We start from the raw sequence: 14,609 nt of genomic DNA on the forward strand, positions 1-14,609 counted from the left end.
TACATAGAAAGTTTGACATTCGACCATTCCTTGTGTTGACGTTCATTGATCTGCACAGGTTTCTCCAAGTGGGTTAAGTAAGTTATGACTCACAAACCAAGTTTTTCTTTTAAAATTAACACATTTTTGCGTGCCTTAATTGTTGTACTCTTTCAAAAAAAAAAACGAGCCGTCAGAACAGTCGGAGCGTTTGCTGCGACTGAGCCCCGTACAAACCCGTACATCTATTGCGTACGTGACCCGAGTTCGTCCGTCGCCCTACTCTTACCGTAAGCCTACTGCGCCCGTAAACGTCGGTAAAGTAAAATTCTTATGAAATGTGTACGTCTCAAAAATTGCGCATAGCGCAATTACGAAGCCCCGTCCGACGTTCCTTTCAAATGTAACACAAATTTCGAATTGACCTAAAATTAAGTAAGTATCATTTTCACCGATTTATATTGATTTTACAAAAATCCAAAATGGCGGCCTACGGCCATTTTGTTAGGAGGTGGAAAGTAGTACGGCTGCTTTACATTCGTTAAAACCTTTCAAACAAAAAAAAAATTGAAATTCGGTCAAAGTTTACTCGAGATATTAACAAAAAAACACCACCTTCACTGCACGGCCGAGTAGCCACATATAAGCTCACTCCAAGAGACCTAGCTCACGCTCCGGTGAATCGAATTTCATAAACTTTTTTTCCCCTGATTGGTACGGTCAATACCTATCTAATAAAGCAAAATCCATCTAAATACGTTCAAATTTGGCCAACCTACAAGCAAAAACGGCTTGCCGCCCTGTACCTAGTTCACACCAAGGGGTCTAACTCACGAGTCGGTCATCCAATTTTCATAAACTTTTTTTTTGTCGATCGGTATTGTAAATACCTTTCATTTGACGTATCACTCACAAGTGTAGTGCTTAAATGTCTGGAGATATCGTCGAAAAACAGTTAGGCACTTATTGGGCCCCAGCTCTGGAAGGGTCGACCCAAAATCGCCCATCTTCGAACTTAGCCTCACTATTTTGACTATCTTTCAGGGAAAAAAAATTTTTGAAATCGGATTTGATTTACTCAAGATATCGACGTGACAGACGGACGGACAGACGGACGGACGGACGGACGGACAAAATTTTTATTGCGGATTTGTTATCTATGAACATAGGCAAACACTTTGCCCTTACCGTCTGCTTCGAATTCCATCAATTACACACGGCATCGTAATCCTATAAGCCCCTTCGTACTTCGTACGGGGCTAAAAAGATTTTGGTTAAGAGGCACCGGTACTTACCTAAAATTGTAGCCTACATTTGAGTGCCTCATATTTCATTTTTGATGATATCTTTCCATCAGAATCCTTTTTGAAAAATGTACGACCGCAATTCCGACCACGAATGTGTTAGCTTTCAACATAAAATACATTTGGTTCATTGGTTGTAGTCGTTTGACCAGCTCTGAGAAAAGTGGGCAGTTTAACGAAATTTTCATAAACTGCTCACGTTTCTCAGAGCCAGTCAAACTGCTACAACCAAATCCATTTTCTTTCTAACTATCTAACAAATTCGTGGTCGTTGTTGCTGAAAATGAATTCTGGTGGAGAAATATCATCAAAAGAAAACTAAAATCCATTCTTTAAAAACAGCAAAGCATCGATGCCTCTTAAATAAACAAATCAGACAAGGACTAGGATAAAAACTACTTTTGAAAGTATTTTCTATTGTGAGTAGCCCAGCCAGTTGTGTATACGTTGATGAGTACGTAATTTTTAACAGAATGTGCTGTACTGAATGAGCACAGATTCAACGAACCTCTAAGTAGTACGTGAGCCTTTCAGTCTACCTCAGCAAACGTATGCCATGCACCGAGACGGAGGAATACATTTCGGTTTCAGTCAACTGTTTTAATCTTGAGTTTGATTTCCATGAGTAAAGAAGCTTTTTGTCGACAAATCAAAATGTTTTTTTACGTTTGATGATCTGAAATTTATTGAGCTTTCGTTTTTCCAACGGTACAACTATAGTTCATGAAGCCTTTTATTTCAGTTTAAAAAAAAATTAATTTCAATTGAATTATTATCATAATTCGTCTTATTATAACGTCGTCACGTAAATATTATGTAACTATATTGTAATTATACCAAGTTATTGGTATGTAGATTGCTGTAGTTAAAGATATATTTATGTTTGCATTCAAATAGTGATCGCACTAAGTCGTGAGCACTTAATTGACAATCCGCAACAATTCCACTTGTGATTGTCCGCCGTTTTCGCCCCGAACTTCGCTCGCAGTTGGGACGGTTGAATGTCCAGCAAACGGTCCGCAAGAGTATGAGTTGACATCTAAACAACGATAATTGTGTGTCGTCTGATTGCATTCCGAAAATTAATTTCATAAATTGTATACCTGAGTGGCTCTTAATGTGCTTCTCGAAATTAGATTCGTGCGTGAAAATGAAATTGCATTTTGTAGCGGGGCATGCAAACCCTGGCCCGGAATATTCGTCTACGTGATTCAACATTTTGGATGCTGAACTGAAGTTCCGATTGCATAATTTACACTTGTTCGCAGCGTCAATTGACTCTGCTGTACGGCTCCGCTTTTTCTTTGATTTCAACTCGCCGGTGGTCTTCAGTTTAATCAATGGCAATGAGCCGCTAAAAGTATCTCTCAACTGAGGATTCTGATTCTCCACCGAACCATCCGAACCATCCAACCATTTCTTCGATATCAAAGACGAGTTCAACTCGTCAACTGTTTTCGGTTTAATCAACGGCAATGAACCGCTAGAAACATCTCCCGAGTGATGCTTCTGCTTCGAATAGTCGACTGACTCTGCTGACCGACGCAGCATTTTCTTCGGCCTCGATGTGAAAGGAGAGCTCCAATCACTGACAGATTCCGTCGATGAAAATGAATCACTCAGCTCATCATCTGGTTCAGATTTCACTTTGTGATTCGATTCTAGCTGAAGTCGCAAACTTTCGCACTCTGTAAAATCCGGTTCGATTGGGCAATGTATCACGACGGTTGAGTCAAACGGAACTATCGTTTCACGCCGCAGAATTTCCAATTTTGGTTCGGTCTTGCACTCAACTACGGCATTTTGTACAGTTGACTCGTACGACAGTATTAATTCATGCGATTGTGATGGCTCAACCTTCTAACGAAACGGAACTATTTTCAATTGTTTGCCTCAAAATGGAACAAATATTTCAGTTACCTCACACTTAATGAAATGGTGTGGAGACTCATCACATCTTGTCGCTTCCCGCTGTTTCACTGCCAATGTGTTGGTCCGCAATCTCATGATGAAATCGTAGACGGAGTCAAGACCACCTCCACATTCTATACAAAGCATTGGAGATTGGCCATTGAACCGTATCATCTGAAAAAGTATGAGCTTAGAACGTTGTTCGTTTACGAAAAAGTGATATGTGTGTAGTAGTACATATTCAAAAACGTCAAACGATCAGAAGTACAATGCAGCAAAACAAAAACTACGAGAATCGCACATGGTTGAACAATTCAGCCAAAAACAATAAATTAATTTCCTTTGAATTTGCTTACCTTGTTGGAGTCTCCAATGAACGAAAGCTTTTCCATTTGAGACCGATTTACAGACAACATTTCTGGCTGTGGTCTGCTCGTCAGGCATACCCGACACAAATTATTTATATTGTCCAAGTTGTCCATTGCGTATCGAACGGCTTGTCAATTTATTATCGCTGAAACACACGACCAATTGTACTAAATCGCACTTCGAACCTCTTTGTCTGAACCTCTTTCAGCGTTTAAATGTGTGTTGTTTCATCGTCATGGCTTGGCTTTGGATTTGTATTTCTGTTAAAATTTGATGGACTAGAATGTTTCCAAAGAGGAAATTAGACGATGTGATTTGATTGTTTACATCGAAAGGAAACTAGGTCCCACCTTTTGGGCGGGTCAGGTCCCTTGACTGACACTTTTCTAAATGTATTTTTGATTTATTCATAAAAACTTGTCAAATTTAATACATATTATATTTACTATAGTGTTATGATGAAAGAGAAAAAGATATTTTGACAAGTACACCAATGCAAGTTATAATAAACTAGTCTTCGGTTCTCTCGCTCTCAACGTACCACGTTGAAAGAGAAGTAAATCTTTTGACAAGTACCCCAAGGCAAGTTATAATAACTAGTCTTCGGTTTTCTCGCTCTGATCATAACAGTCTATAGACAGAACATGTTACGTTGAGAGCGAGAGGACCGAGTCTATTATAAGTTGTCTTGGGATACTTGTCAAAATATTTCTTTCTCTTTCATCATAACACTCTATATTAATGACTCCACGCAAATGACAGTAAAATCTGACAAAAAACTTTTTTTAAACCATCGAGCGTAAGGTGGAATGATTTTTGACCACTTTTTGAGTTCTCAATTTTCTTATAAATTTTCAATTTTCATCATTTTCAATCAACTGTAAATCATAAATAAAATATTGTACTCGTGTAGATTGTGTAAACTTTCCATTCGTATGAGCTGTCTATTATTCTGTTTGATTGCCTTTTTGTTACATCAGAGTAGATTCGAAGTGTGTTTTGGAACGAGGACTATTTCACAAAATAAAAAAGTGCGATAGATGTTCTTCTCTTACACTTTTGCGTAAAAAAAAGGAAGTCTTCGGTACTTAATATACCTTCACGTGGTAATAAATGAACTTTATTAGTTTTTGGTTGATCGTTAAAAATAACTCAGCTTACCGAGCTTACCAATATTTTCGGTACCAACCAATTTCGACTCTATAATGGTAAAGGGATTTAAGTTATTTGTAAATGGAGAAATTTATTGGTACACCGCGAAAAAATAATCCCTCGAAAATAATTTCCCATTCACAAAACCTTCAATCGTGAATACAATATCACGACTCGTGTGAATTACGGCCCTCGCTTCGATCTGTCCGCAAACTTCACACTCGTAAATTTTTTACAATATTCTCTTTGATTCATTTAATTCCATGTATTTAAAAAAACTCTGTGGAAATTAGTTGAGATAATTCATCTTCTATTGCCTGCAAAAATGTAACTTTTTTATTAAAGTTTCTTTCACTTTTTGGTCAAAGTGTGCTCATTTTATAACAGGCATTATGCTGGCGTAAGATGTGGTTGTAAAGGGAGTAAAAAACTACCTACTTGATAAATGACAAACAACTTGATAGTCAACTATCAAGTTGTTAGTCAACTATCAAGTTGTTAGTCAACTATCAAGTTGTTAGTCAACTATCAAGTTGTTAGTCAACTATCAAGTTGTTAGTCAACTATCAAGTTGTTAGTCAACTATCAAGTTGTTAGTCAACTATCAAGTTGTTAGTCAACTATCAAATTTGATAGTTGACCAACAACTTGATAGTTGACTATCAAATCTGATAGATGACTATCAAATTTGATAGTTGACTAACAACTCGATAGTTGACTATCACATTTGATAGTTGACTAACAACTTGATAGTCATGTTGCATTAATATGCAATGCAGTTCAAAAATACAATTTTATCAATATACCAATATCAAGTTGTTAGTCAACTATCAGATTTGATAGTTAACTATCAAGTTGTTGGTCAACTATCAAGTTGTTGGTCAACTATCAAGTTGTTGGTCAACTATCAAGTTGTTGGTCAACTATCAAGTTGTTGGTCAACTATCAAGTTGTTGGTCAACTATCAAGTTGTTGGTCAACTATCAAGTTGTTGGTCAACTAACAAGTTGTTGATCAACTATCAAGTTGTTGGTCAACTATCAAGTTGTTGGTCAACTATCAAGTTGTTGGTCAACTATCAAATTTGATAGTCAAGATATTAGTAGTTTACGAGCAATAGATGTGTACACGATAAAAGCTGTGCATCGAATGATGAAATTATTCTTCCTACTAGTTTCATGCACATCCAAAACAAACTTATATGATTTACCCACACTAATCACCAAATCAAATTTCATCAAAGTAATTTTTTTTAATTGAGACTATGATCAACAGTATAAAATCCCGGTTTTCTCGGATAGCTTCCAGATCCTTCGTCCCACATAGCCCATCTTCGAACTTAGCCTCGGGATTTTAATTGCACGTATCTAAAAAAAAGGAATAATCTAAATTGGTTGCGAATTACTCAAATTATCGTGCCCTCAACGAAAAACTGTTACCCACATTTAACGTTTTTCATAGCATTTCATACATTTTCAATCACAGTGAACCTTTTTGTTACCCACATTTTTCGGTATTTCCTGGTGTAAGACCCTGACTTTCAGTCAAGGGAATAATTTGGATAATTGGTGAACTTTATTTACAGGAAATAACAGGTAAACTGTAAACGGTGTTAGTTTCTTCTCGGATCTCGTATTTTAAAAGTTAAGTCCATACACATCTCACTCGTTTCGCACACAGACAAAAAGATGGAATTAAAATTTTTAGGTTCGAGCGGATTATTTTCAAAAAGTTATTTTTCGCAAAAATTGAAAAAACTCAATTCCTTCAGGGATTAAAAATAGGTTTACACTATTGGGACTCAGTGCCAATGGTCTCTTCTTCACTCAGTGCCAATAGCCACAGTATGAGAAAGAGACTATTCACAAAATGCCGATAACCACAGTATTATAATGTGACTATTGGCACACAACTTTGAGGACTGAAAACTTATTTGATTTTATTTCGTATTGTAGGTCTAAATTCGATTCAATCGATCTATAGCATATTTGAATATTTTAATCGGAGGAGAAGGAACCCGGAAAGACCATGCCACAATTTATTGGTTTTGTCTCATTTCGATTTAGTGAGATGAGAAGTGATAAGAAATTACTCATTTAAATCTGCGTCTCTTCTGTCCCCACCCCACGGTTTTATTTTGATTTTGAAAATTTCACAGACGGCAAGACTGTTCATTTGAACTAAGTATTTTGAAGAGATTTCTATCAAATCTATTACTTCATTTTTTGAACATTCTTTTTGCTATATTAGAGCGATCGCTGAGATGTTACATTTATTTTTTTAAAGTCAATCTGTTTGACTTAAAGCCCTGTCATAATCCATTTTCTCATACCCATTCTATCGCAAACGTTCACGTTACATTTTTTTTTAAAACTTAACATTCAGTATCATGTGAAATAGTCCAACTACTCTGCTGAATCAAGTTTACGAATCAATGAATCTAATAACAATTTTGCATATTATAATAGACACATAAAATTGTCCGTTACTGTTTGTACACGCTTCATGTAATCCTCAACTCAATACAGTTTTGTGCAGTTATATTTAGTTTATTTATTGATGAAATTACCTTGCAACTACTCGTGTTTGCTTAATAGATAGTGGTTTCAGATTTTTTATAGCTGAACCAATTGTACAATTTGAGCATACATTCAACCAAAAATGAGGTACACATAATTAACGAAAAAGTGTTTATTGTGATGAGAACGTAAATAGCGAAAATATGATCATTAAATAACCTGAACATATTTCATGTAACATATAGCATGTTGTGTATCAGCCACATACCTACGAGCATAATACATTTACCTCTGCAGTCCGTTATGGAACAATAAAATTGAAAAGAAGAAACTCAATTTCATTTTTATTCTTTTTCTTTAATTTATCTTACAAAATATTAATCATATCATCGTCTCTTGAGGTCATTTCAATCGTTATATTAACCGTACTGTATACACCATACACTCATGTTCGAATCAATGAAAATAGAATACAGACTTTTGTATTGGTCAGACATATCGGAAGGAAAATGATGGTTTTTCTTATTGAGAGTGTTATGATATTAAGTTCAATTGATTTTGTGGTATTGAAGAAAAACTGAAAAACATTCGCCTCTCTTACTCTCGCCTTCGTTTGCTATAGTTAGTTTCTCATTTTTTTTGTTTGGTTTTGCGGAATTTCCAATGGGCGATTCGTACGTGTAATTTTTTGAATGCTTTCCCGTGACCCTTGCTTACATCAAAGGCTTGAGGCCCCAAATATTCGTAAAATAAAAATCAGAATTATGGTTGCTAATGATTTGACGCCAAATAACTACTCACATATCAAACTCTTCAGAGACGTTGTGGATGGCCAACAACATCCCCAAGAATTTAAGCCCATTTAAGAATTTTTAAGTCTGAGATTCATTTAATTATTGACGGCCGTCAAATTCAAGTTACCTTGCTAATGAGGGATTCTTTTGAAAAACAGCCTACAGAAATCGGACCCATTTTCCAGTGGACTTTTTTATATGTGCCTAGAAAGGTATTCGACCCAAAGCACATAAGACCATATTTGACCATGTACGTTTTGTGTATCTCGAGAAATTTTTGTTGAACAGTGTAATTCTTCGATTGAAAACATTAAATGCACATATTTCAGTGTGGATGAATTTTAAAATCAATAAGTCCCTATTCGGCTCAATAGTGCATTACCTTTCTAATGACACCCCACACGACCGTGTGCGGCTAGTGCAAATGGAGAAATTTTTGTAAGAAAAGTGAAAGTTTTCGATTTTTTTGAAAGTGGTTTTGGTTTCTAGGGTCGAAGTCCTTTCGGGACATATAAAAAAATCAACTAGAAAATGTGTCCGATTTCGGTAGTATGTTTTTCAAAAGAATCCCTCTATCTGTACACGAAAACGACACACACACACAGACTAAAGAGGTGATTTACGATTATTTCCCCACATGAACATTATTCTCAGTCAATAAGTAAATGAATTTTTGCGTATCCCAATCCTTTCTCCTCGTCCAATGGAATATTTTTCGCCCATGCCTTACATATGATGGTGATAACGACACCTCCTAAAAGTTGACAGAAAATAGAAGTTAAGGAGGTTAAGAGCAATGAACCCTTTACAAATTTTTAGCCTACATTAAGGCGGAAAATATTCGTTTTTTGATGATGTCTCTGAACTAAAATCTTTTTTTGAAGAAGTAAAACCTTTGAAGCACGCAAAAATGTGTTACCTTTAAAGAAAAAAAAATGGTTTGTGGAGGATAACTTATCCCACTTGCAGATTGTTTAACTTATTTAATCTTCACAGGCTTCTACAAGTGGATTAATTTATGACTCACAAACCAATTTTTCCCTTAAAAGTAACACATTTTTGTGTGCTTTAATGGTTTTACTTTTTTCAAAATATTTTGGTTTAGAGAAATCATCAAAAAAATATATTTCCGCCTAAATGTAGGCTACAAATTTGAAAAGCATCAATTGCATTTAATGTTCTCTAGAATCTAGATTTACTTACTCACAGGCCGTGCGAAATGCACACCAACGATTGGGGATAAATATCCATCAACATTATTGAATGGGAAGTAGTAAGTGGGAAAACCGTTTTGCGGATAATAGTTGACGGGGCCAAGGAACTCTTTATCGGCAGCAGTGTCACCCTCGCAAGTAAACCAAATGTATTTCTGAAGAAGAACAAAAAGTAAGTCCATTGCAATTCAAACAATTAATCAATCTGATCCAACCTCTATAGAATTCTCTCTTTCGGCTAGGGTTATCGACTGATTCACTTTTGCAGGTATGGTTGAAAATGAGTTTGTGTTATCTTGAATATCGCTTCGGTTAAAAACAGTTGGTGTCCAGTTAAGTACCTGGAGTTCCAAGAATGCATCGTTCTAATTATATACAACCTGCGACATAAATCTAAACTTGCCTGGCTGAGCGTAAACAGCAAACATGGACTATCTCTGCGGACACTGTAATCGTTTTCTGGCGTACAATAGTCAAGACTTTTTCTATCAAAATGGCAAACTCTGCCTTCTGGTGGTGGATTATTGAAGTCACAAATGTAAAGATTTTCCCCGTGAATTGGTTTGATATACGGTTCCAGGAACCTATTCATGGAGTCGATGTATACTTGGAGGCTTGATTCGTCGAAATGTTTGATATGGATAAAGTTGCCATCGGTTTCTGGAATAACTTTCACACTAGGCGTTGTCTCCTTGTTTATATTGAATGGCCAGAAGTCCCAAAAACCAGCGCAATGTTGTATAGTGAAAACGAAGAATAAGCAAAACAATGCAGTCCGACCTAAGAGAAATTTTAAAAAGCGAGCAGTGTATAGGACGTTTCTTACAAGCTTATCAAAATAGAGCACTTGAACCTGACCCAAACTAATCACACTAATCATTATGCGACTTACCACAATTAGCCATTTCAATGTAGAAAAATAAATTTAGATGTTTAGCGTCAAAATACAATTTGTTGACTGATTCAAATTATCAAATTATTATTTTCGAAAAGATGAACGAAGTGTCCAGAGAGATTTTTTTTAAGTTTGTGGATTTAATGGAGATCAGTCAAAAAACCCTGAAAGGGTAAATGTGACGCAAGTGCTTATTTTACTTACAAAATAACTGATATCGCTGAGGGTGACGCATTCTGCGCCGTACATAAAAGTTTTATCGACAAAAAATTAACTCAAAAAATTTGTGAAAGAAATTTTACAAAAAGAAATTTGCGTCACAAGTGGCGGATGATTCGGTTTTCTTCCGTTTAAATTCTTTCAGTACATTTTTTAACCATTTTCCTAACAATAGGTCCCTCAATATCTGCCACTTGTGAATCAAAATAATTTTTGTAAAATTTTCTTTCACAAATTTTTTGGGTTCATTTTTTATTGATAAAACTTTTTGAATCCAGTGGAATCATCTGTTATCCCAAAATTTAGGAACCAACATTGGACCACATCAATTATGTCGAAAATAACCCAAATCCATCTAAAAAAAACAGATGGAAGTTAGGAAGTGCCAGAGGAATCATCTGTCATCCCAAATTTTAGGCACCAACCTAGTGGAAGTTAATACTTAATGATCCACACAATTTCCAACAAGAAACACATCCCAAAACAACACAATATACAATTTGGCTTTTATATGGCATTTGTATGAAGACTTTGGAGAGCTCCAGCTACCAAGATATGGGTTTTTCCAACTTTTGAAAATTCCATTCTTTTTTTGGGCCATTATTAGCCTACAACCAAAATTTCAGGAAAATCTATAGAAACGTTTAGGAGTTGCAGGATCCACTTTTAAGGCCTCTCACACAGCCTCATTTCCTTATTTTTATAAAAACCTCCTTATTCCTCCTTACTTTATTAAAAAATACTTATTTTCCTTATTTTTCGCAAATTTCATCGACGGAAATCAAAATTAAGAAAGAAAAAATTCGCTGCGCGGCAAAAATAACAATTTTTATTATTTGACACATAGAACTCTAATAAAAAGGTTGTGTCGTTGCTCATGATCGTTCCAACATAACTGGCTTAACATATATTTTTGTGGTTCCATGCCGCCTCTCGGCTCGAGAGTCTCGAGTAGAACTATTTGATTTAACATGTAAATCACCCTTAACATTGTCTCAGACATGCGTCCTTATTACAAACAGTTCAAGGTTTTAGCCTTATTTACACTTTTTTTTATTAGTTTATTAAGAAAACATCAATTTTTAACAAAACAAAACATCAAGTTATAATAAAAAGATTTCACTTACTTCTTTCAAATTTATACTTTTATACTTTCACCAATTTATTATTTTTTTCGAAATTCGAACGGGATAACAAACAACAGCTTTTGCAGTTAACGAGATCAAAATTTAATCCAGCAAGTTTTTCAAATAAGAATTCGAAAGTACGTCTTAAATTTCAAAAATTTTGTCGCATTGAAAACTGTCTGAAAACTGCCAAAATAAACAGTGATGCGTTTCATTTTGAATTTTGCAGCGCACTTACAGTGATAATTGGTAAAGCTAAGCTTTGCTAAGAATCTAATTAAAGAGATAAGATAGTACATTTTGTTACGAGTGATGAAAAGTTGAATTTTTCGGTATACCAGTCGTAAGCTTGTCCTAACGGGACGGAAAATTTCGAAAAATTTCTCCTCATTTTTCCTTAATTTCAACTAACAATTTCCTTATTTCTCCTTATTTTTGTGCTAAAACCTCCAAATTTAGAGTGAGAGGCCTGATTTTTCCATAGGAACTAACTAGCTAATGTAGCGATTTCAGTTGTCTGAAAAAACGAAATTTTGCTTATTTTCATACAAAAAGCCAAATTTTAAAATTCAATACCTCAGCCAAACCGTAAGCTACTGTAACGTGTGATAACTCGTTGAACTCGTATGGATGCCTAGATTCCAAATATCTTAGTTTAACGTTTAAGAGTCGTTGGAGGTAAGGGAGGAAGTCAAAGAGTTGCTACAAATATGCTCCGTCGTCCCCAAAAGATTTTTGTAAAACATTTTTGGTAGTGGACTTGCGTCACGCCCGCTTACTAACATGCGGGCATGATAAATTGATTAAGACAAAGTTTGTAATTAATAATGTTTATTAAGCACACAAGCATTTAAAATTTCATGGATCCAGCCTTTTATAATATTGAATAGAAACGTTTGAAGGCAACCAGGGCCATTACATGCCAACGTAGGTAGTCTCAATATAAGAGTGTGAATTTGTAGGTATATGGAGAAAATTATTTTCACAACAAAACCAGCAACAAGAGAGCGAATTGACTCCTCCCTCGTATGAATAGAGAATCTATTTGGAGCAGGTCCCTTATATAGCAAAACGTCGATTTCGCTCCTTGTGCTGTTTGCGCCTAAAACTTCATTTGAAAATTATTTTCAGTCCATAAGTAAATGAATTTTTGCGTATCCCAATCCCTTCTCCTCGTTCAATGGAATATTGTTCGCCCATGCCTTGCATATGATGGTGATAACAACACCTCCTAAGAATTGACATAAAAGACAAGTTAGGAAGATTTATTTTCTGTACAGCATCTAAACGGATTTACTTACTCATGGGCCGTTCGAAATGCACAGCAACGATTGGAGACACATGGCCCTTCACATTTTTGAATGGGAAGTAGTAAGTGGGAAAGCCATTGTACGGGTAATAACTGACGGTGCCGATGAACTCCTTATCGGCAGCGGTGTCACCTTCGCAGGTGAACCAGATGTATGTCTGAAGAAGAACAGAAAGTAAGTCCATTGTAATTCAAACAATTGATCAATCTGATCCAACCTCTATAGAATTGTCTCTTTCGGCCTGGATTATCGACGCATTCACATTTTCTGGTACAGTTGAAAATGAGTTTGTGTTATTTTGAATATCGCTTTCACTTAAGACAATTGGTGTCCAGTTGGAAACCTAGTGTTCCAAGAACGATTGTTTACGATTAAGATTAAACGCAACTTCAGACTGAAATTTAACCTTACCTCGCTCAGCGTAAACAGTAGACACGGGCTTTCTCTGCGGAAGCCGAAGTCGGTATCTGGCGAGCATCGGTCAAGATCTTTTACGTTAAAATCACAAAAGCTATTAAAAGGTGGTGGTCTGGTAAACTTGCAATTAAAAATGTTATCCTTATAAGCTGTTCTGATGTACGGTTCCAGAAACCTGTTCATAGAGTCAATGTGCACTTGGAGACTTGATTCGTCGAAGTGTTTGATATGGATAAAGTTGCCATCGGTTTCTGGAATAACTTTCACACTTGGTGCTGTTTCTTTGTTTATATTGAATGGCCAAAAATCCAATGAGCCAGAGCAACTTTCAATGGCCAAAACGTAGAATAAGCAAAACAATGCTTGCCTACCTAAGAAAAATATGAAGAAATGAGCAGCGCAAATATTGAAGTCGCATATTAAATCCTTATCAACGTAGAGCAATTGAACCTGACCCAAACTAATCACTCGCATTTACCACAATTTAACATTTTAATGCACAAGTAATTGGATGTGTCTCGTCAAAATACACTTTGGTGACTGAATTAAAGTAAAATTTTCAAATTAAAATCTTTGAAACGTTGATTGAACTGAACAGAGTCTTGTAAGTTTCTGGTTTCGCGGGTAGTACGTGACGATTCCCAAGTCTTATTTATCGGCGGCAGTGTCGCCTTCGCCAGTGAACCAAATATACTTCTAAAGAAGGAAAGGACAAAAGTCCTTCGACATAAAAAAAAAAATTGATCGATTTGATTTAACCTGTACAGAATTCTGTCTTACCGAAAGAGCTATTTTCGCATTAACAATTTCTGGCATGGTTGAAAATGAGTTTGTGTTATTTTCAATATCGCTACTGATTAAAACAATTTTGGTGTACAGTTACCAACTTAACATTCCCAGAATGAATTTTTCTTATTAAATGCAAATTGAGTGAGACTGAAATTTAGACTTGACTGGCTCAGCGTATACAGCCAACATGGACTTTATTTTCTGGTTGGGGAAACTTAAAACCACAAAAATTAAGATTTTCCATTTTTACTCCAGCGCAATTTTCAATAGCGTCAACGAAAATCGAGCAAGACCCATGGCAAGACCATAACTTTCCACCTAGGAGGAATATTAAAAAGTGCAACGCATTAGATCAGTAATAAGCGCTTATCAACTTGAACCTGACCCAAACTAATCACTCGCATGTTACGACTTACCACAATTTAACATTTTGATGTACGAATAATTAGATGCTTCTTGTCAAAATACACTTTCGTGACTGATTTAAAGTTTAATTTTCTAATTTTAATTTTGAAAAAGATAAAGTGAACTAAAGTTGGTGTTTGCATTTGTGATGTATGTGAGGAACATCCAATCATCATTTAAGGGTTTATTTGGATAAATTTGTCAT

General features: G+C 35.7%; 2 protein-coding genes across 6 annotated transcripts; both read right to left on the reverse strand.

The window, feature by feature from the left end:
* Window positions 1-1,952: 1,952 nt before the first annotated feature.
* On the reverse strand, window positions 1,953-3,901 carry LOC119071765. Of its 2 annotated transcripts, none has more exons than XM_037176811.1 (4): window positions 3,551-3,901; window positions 3,204-3,368; window positions 2,387-3,140; window positions 1,953-2,322 (listed from the first exon to the last, which is right to left on the reverse strand). In XM_037176811.1, the coding sequence occupies exons 1-4, from the start codon at window positions 3,674-3,676 to the stop codon at window positions 2,204-2,206; spliced, it is 1,164 nt and encodes a 387-aa protein (XP_037032706.1). In that variant the 5' UTR covers window positions 3,677-3,901; the 3' UTR covers window positions 1,953-2,203. The 2 variants fall into 2 exon arrangements, with proteins under 2 accessions (XP_037032706.1, XP_037032705.1); XM_037176810.1 differs by having other exon boundaries at window positions 2,387-3,143.
* Window positions 3,902-8,626: 4,725 nt separating this feature from the next.
* LOC119071790 (sodium/potassium-transporting ATPase subunit beta-2-like) lies at window positions 8,627-14,491 on the reverse strand. 4 transcript variants are annotated; one of them, XM_037176851.1, is made up of 6 exons: window positions 13,970-14,070; window positions 13,689-13,906; window positions 13,205-13,581; window positions 13,011-13,136; window positions 12,785-12,950; window positions 8,637-8,782 (listed from the first exon to the last, which is right to left on the reverse strand). In XM_037176851.1, exons 2-6 carry the CDS (start codon window positions 13,699-13,701, stop codon window positions 8,679-8,681), a joined length of 786 nt encoding a protein of 261 aa, XP_037032746.1. In that variant the 5' UTR covers window positions 13,702-13,906; window positions 13,970-14,070; the 3' UTR covers window positions 8,637-8,678. The 4 variants fall into 4 exon arrangements, with proteins under 4 accessions (XP_037032750.1, XP_037032748.1, XP_037032746.1 ...); XM_037176852.1 differs by lacking the exon at window positions 8,637-8,782 and adding an exon at window positions 12,281-12,714; XM_037176855.1 differs by lacking the exons at window positions 12,785-12,950; window positions 13,011-13,136; window positions 13,205-13,581; window positions 13,689-13,906; window positions 13,970-14,070 and adding exons at window positions 9,232-9,397; window positions 9,458-9,583; window positions 9,646-10,022; window positions 14,416-14,491 and having other exon boundaries at window positions 8,627-8,782.
* Between the last annotated feature and the right edge of the window lie 118 nt (window positions 14,492-14,609).

The sequence above is a fragment of the Bradysia coprophila genome (assembly GCF_014529535.1).
Source record: "Bradysia coprophila strain Holo2 chromosome IV unlocalized genomic scaffold, BU_Bcop_v1 contig_5, whole genome shotgun sequence".
Classification (NCBI taxonomy): domain Eukaryota; kingdom Metazoa; phylum Arthropoda; class Insecta; order Diptera; family Sciaridae; genus Bradysia; species Bradysia coprophila.

Excerpts from the sequence above, each read along its gene's own strand:
- LOC119071765 (XM_037176810.1), bottom strand. The coding sequence starts at position 3,676 with ATGGACAACTTGGACAATATAAATAATTTGTGTCGGGTATGCCTGACG. Across the intron at positions 3,369-3,550 it reads TCATTGGAGACTCCAACAAG|ATGATACGGTTCAATGGCCA; the intron begins GTAAGCAAATTC and ends ATACTTTTTCAG. Across the intron at positions 2,323-2,386 it reads GCACATTAAGAGCCACTCAG|ATGTCAACTCATACTCTTGC; the intron begins GTATACAATTTA and ends ATCGTTGTTTAG.
- LOC119071790 (XM_037176855.1), bottom strand. Across the intron at positions 9,398-9,457 it reads AAAGAGAGAATTCTATAGAG|AAATACATTTGGTTTACTTG; the intron begins GTTGGATCAGAT and ends GTTCTTCTTCAG. Across the intron at positions 8,783-9,231 it reads GCATTTCGCACGGCCTGTGA|GAGGTGTCGTTATCACCATC; the intron begins GTAAGTAAATCT and ends GTCAACTTTTAG.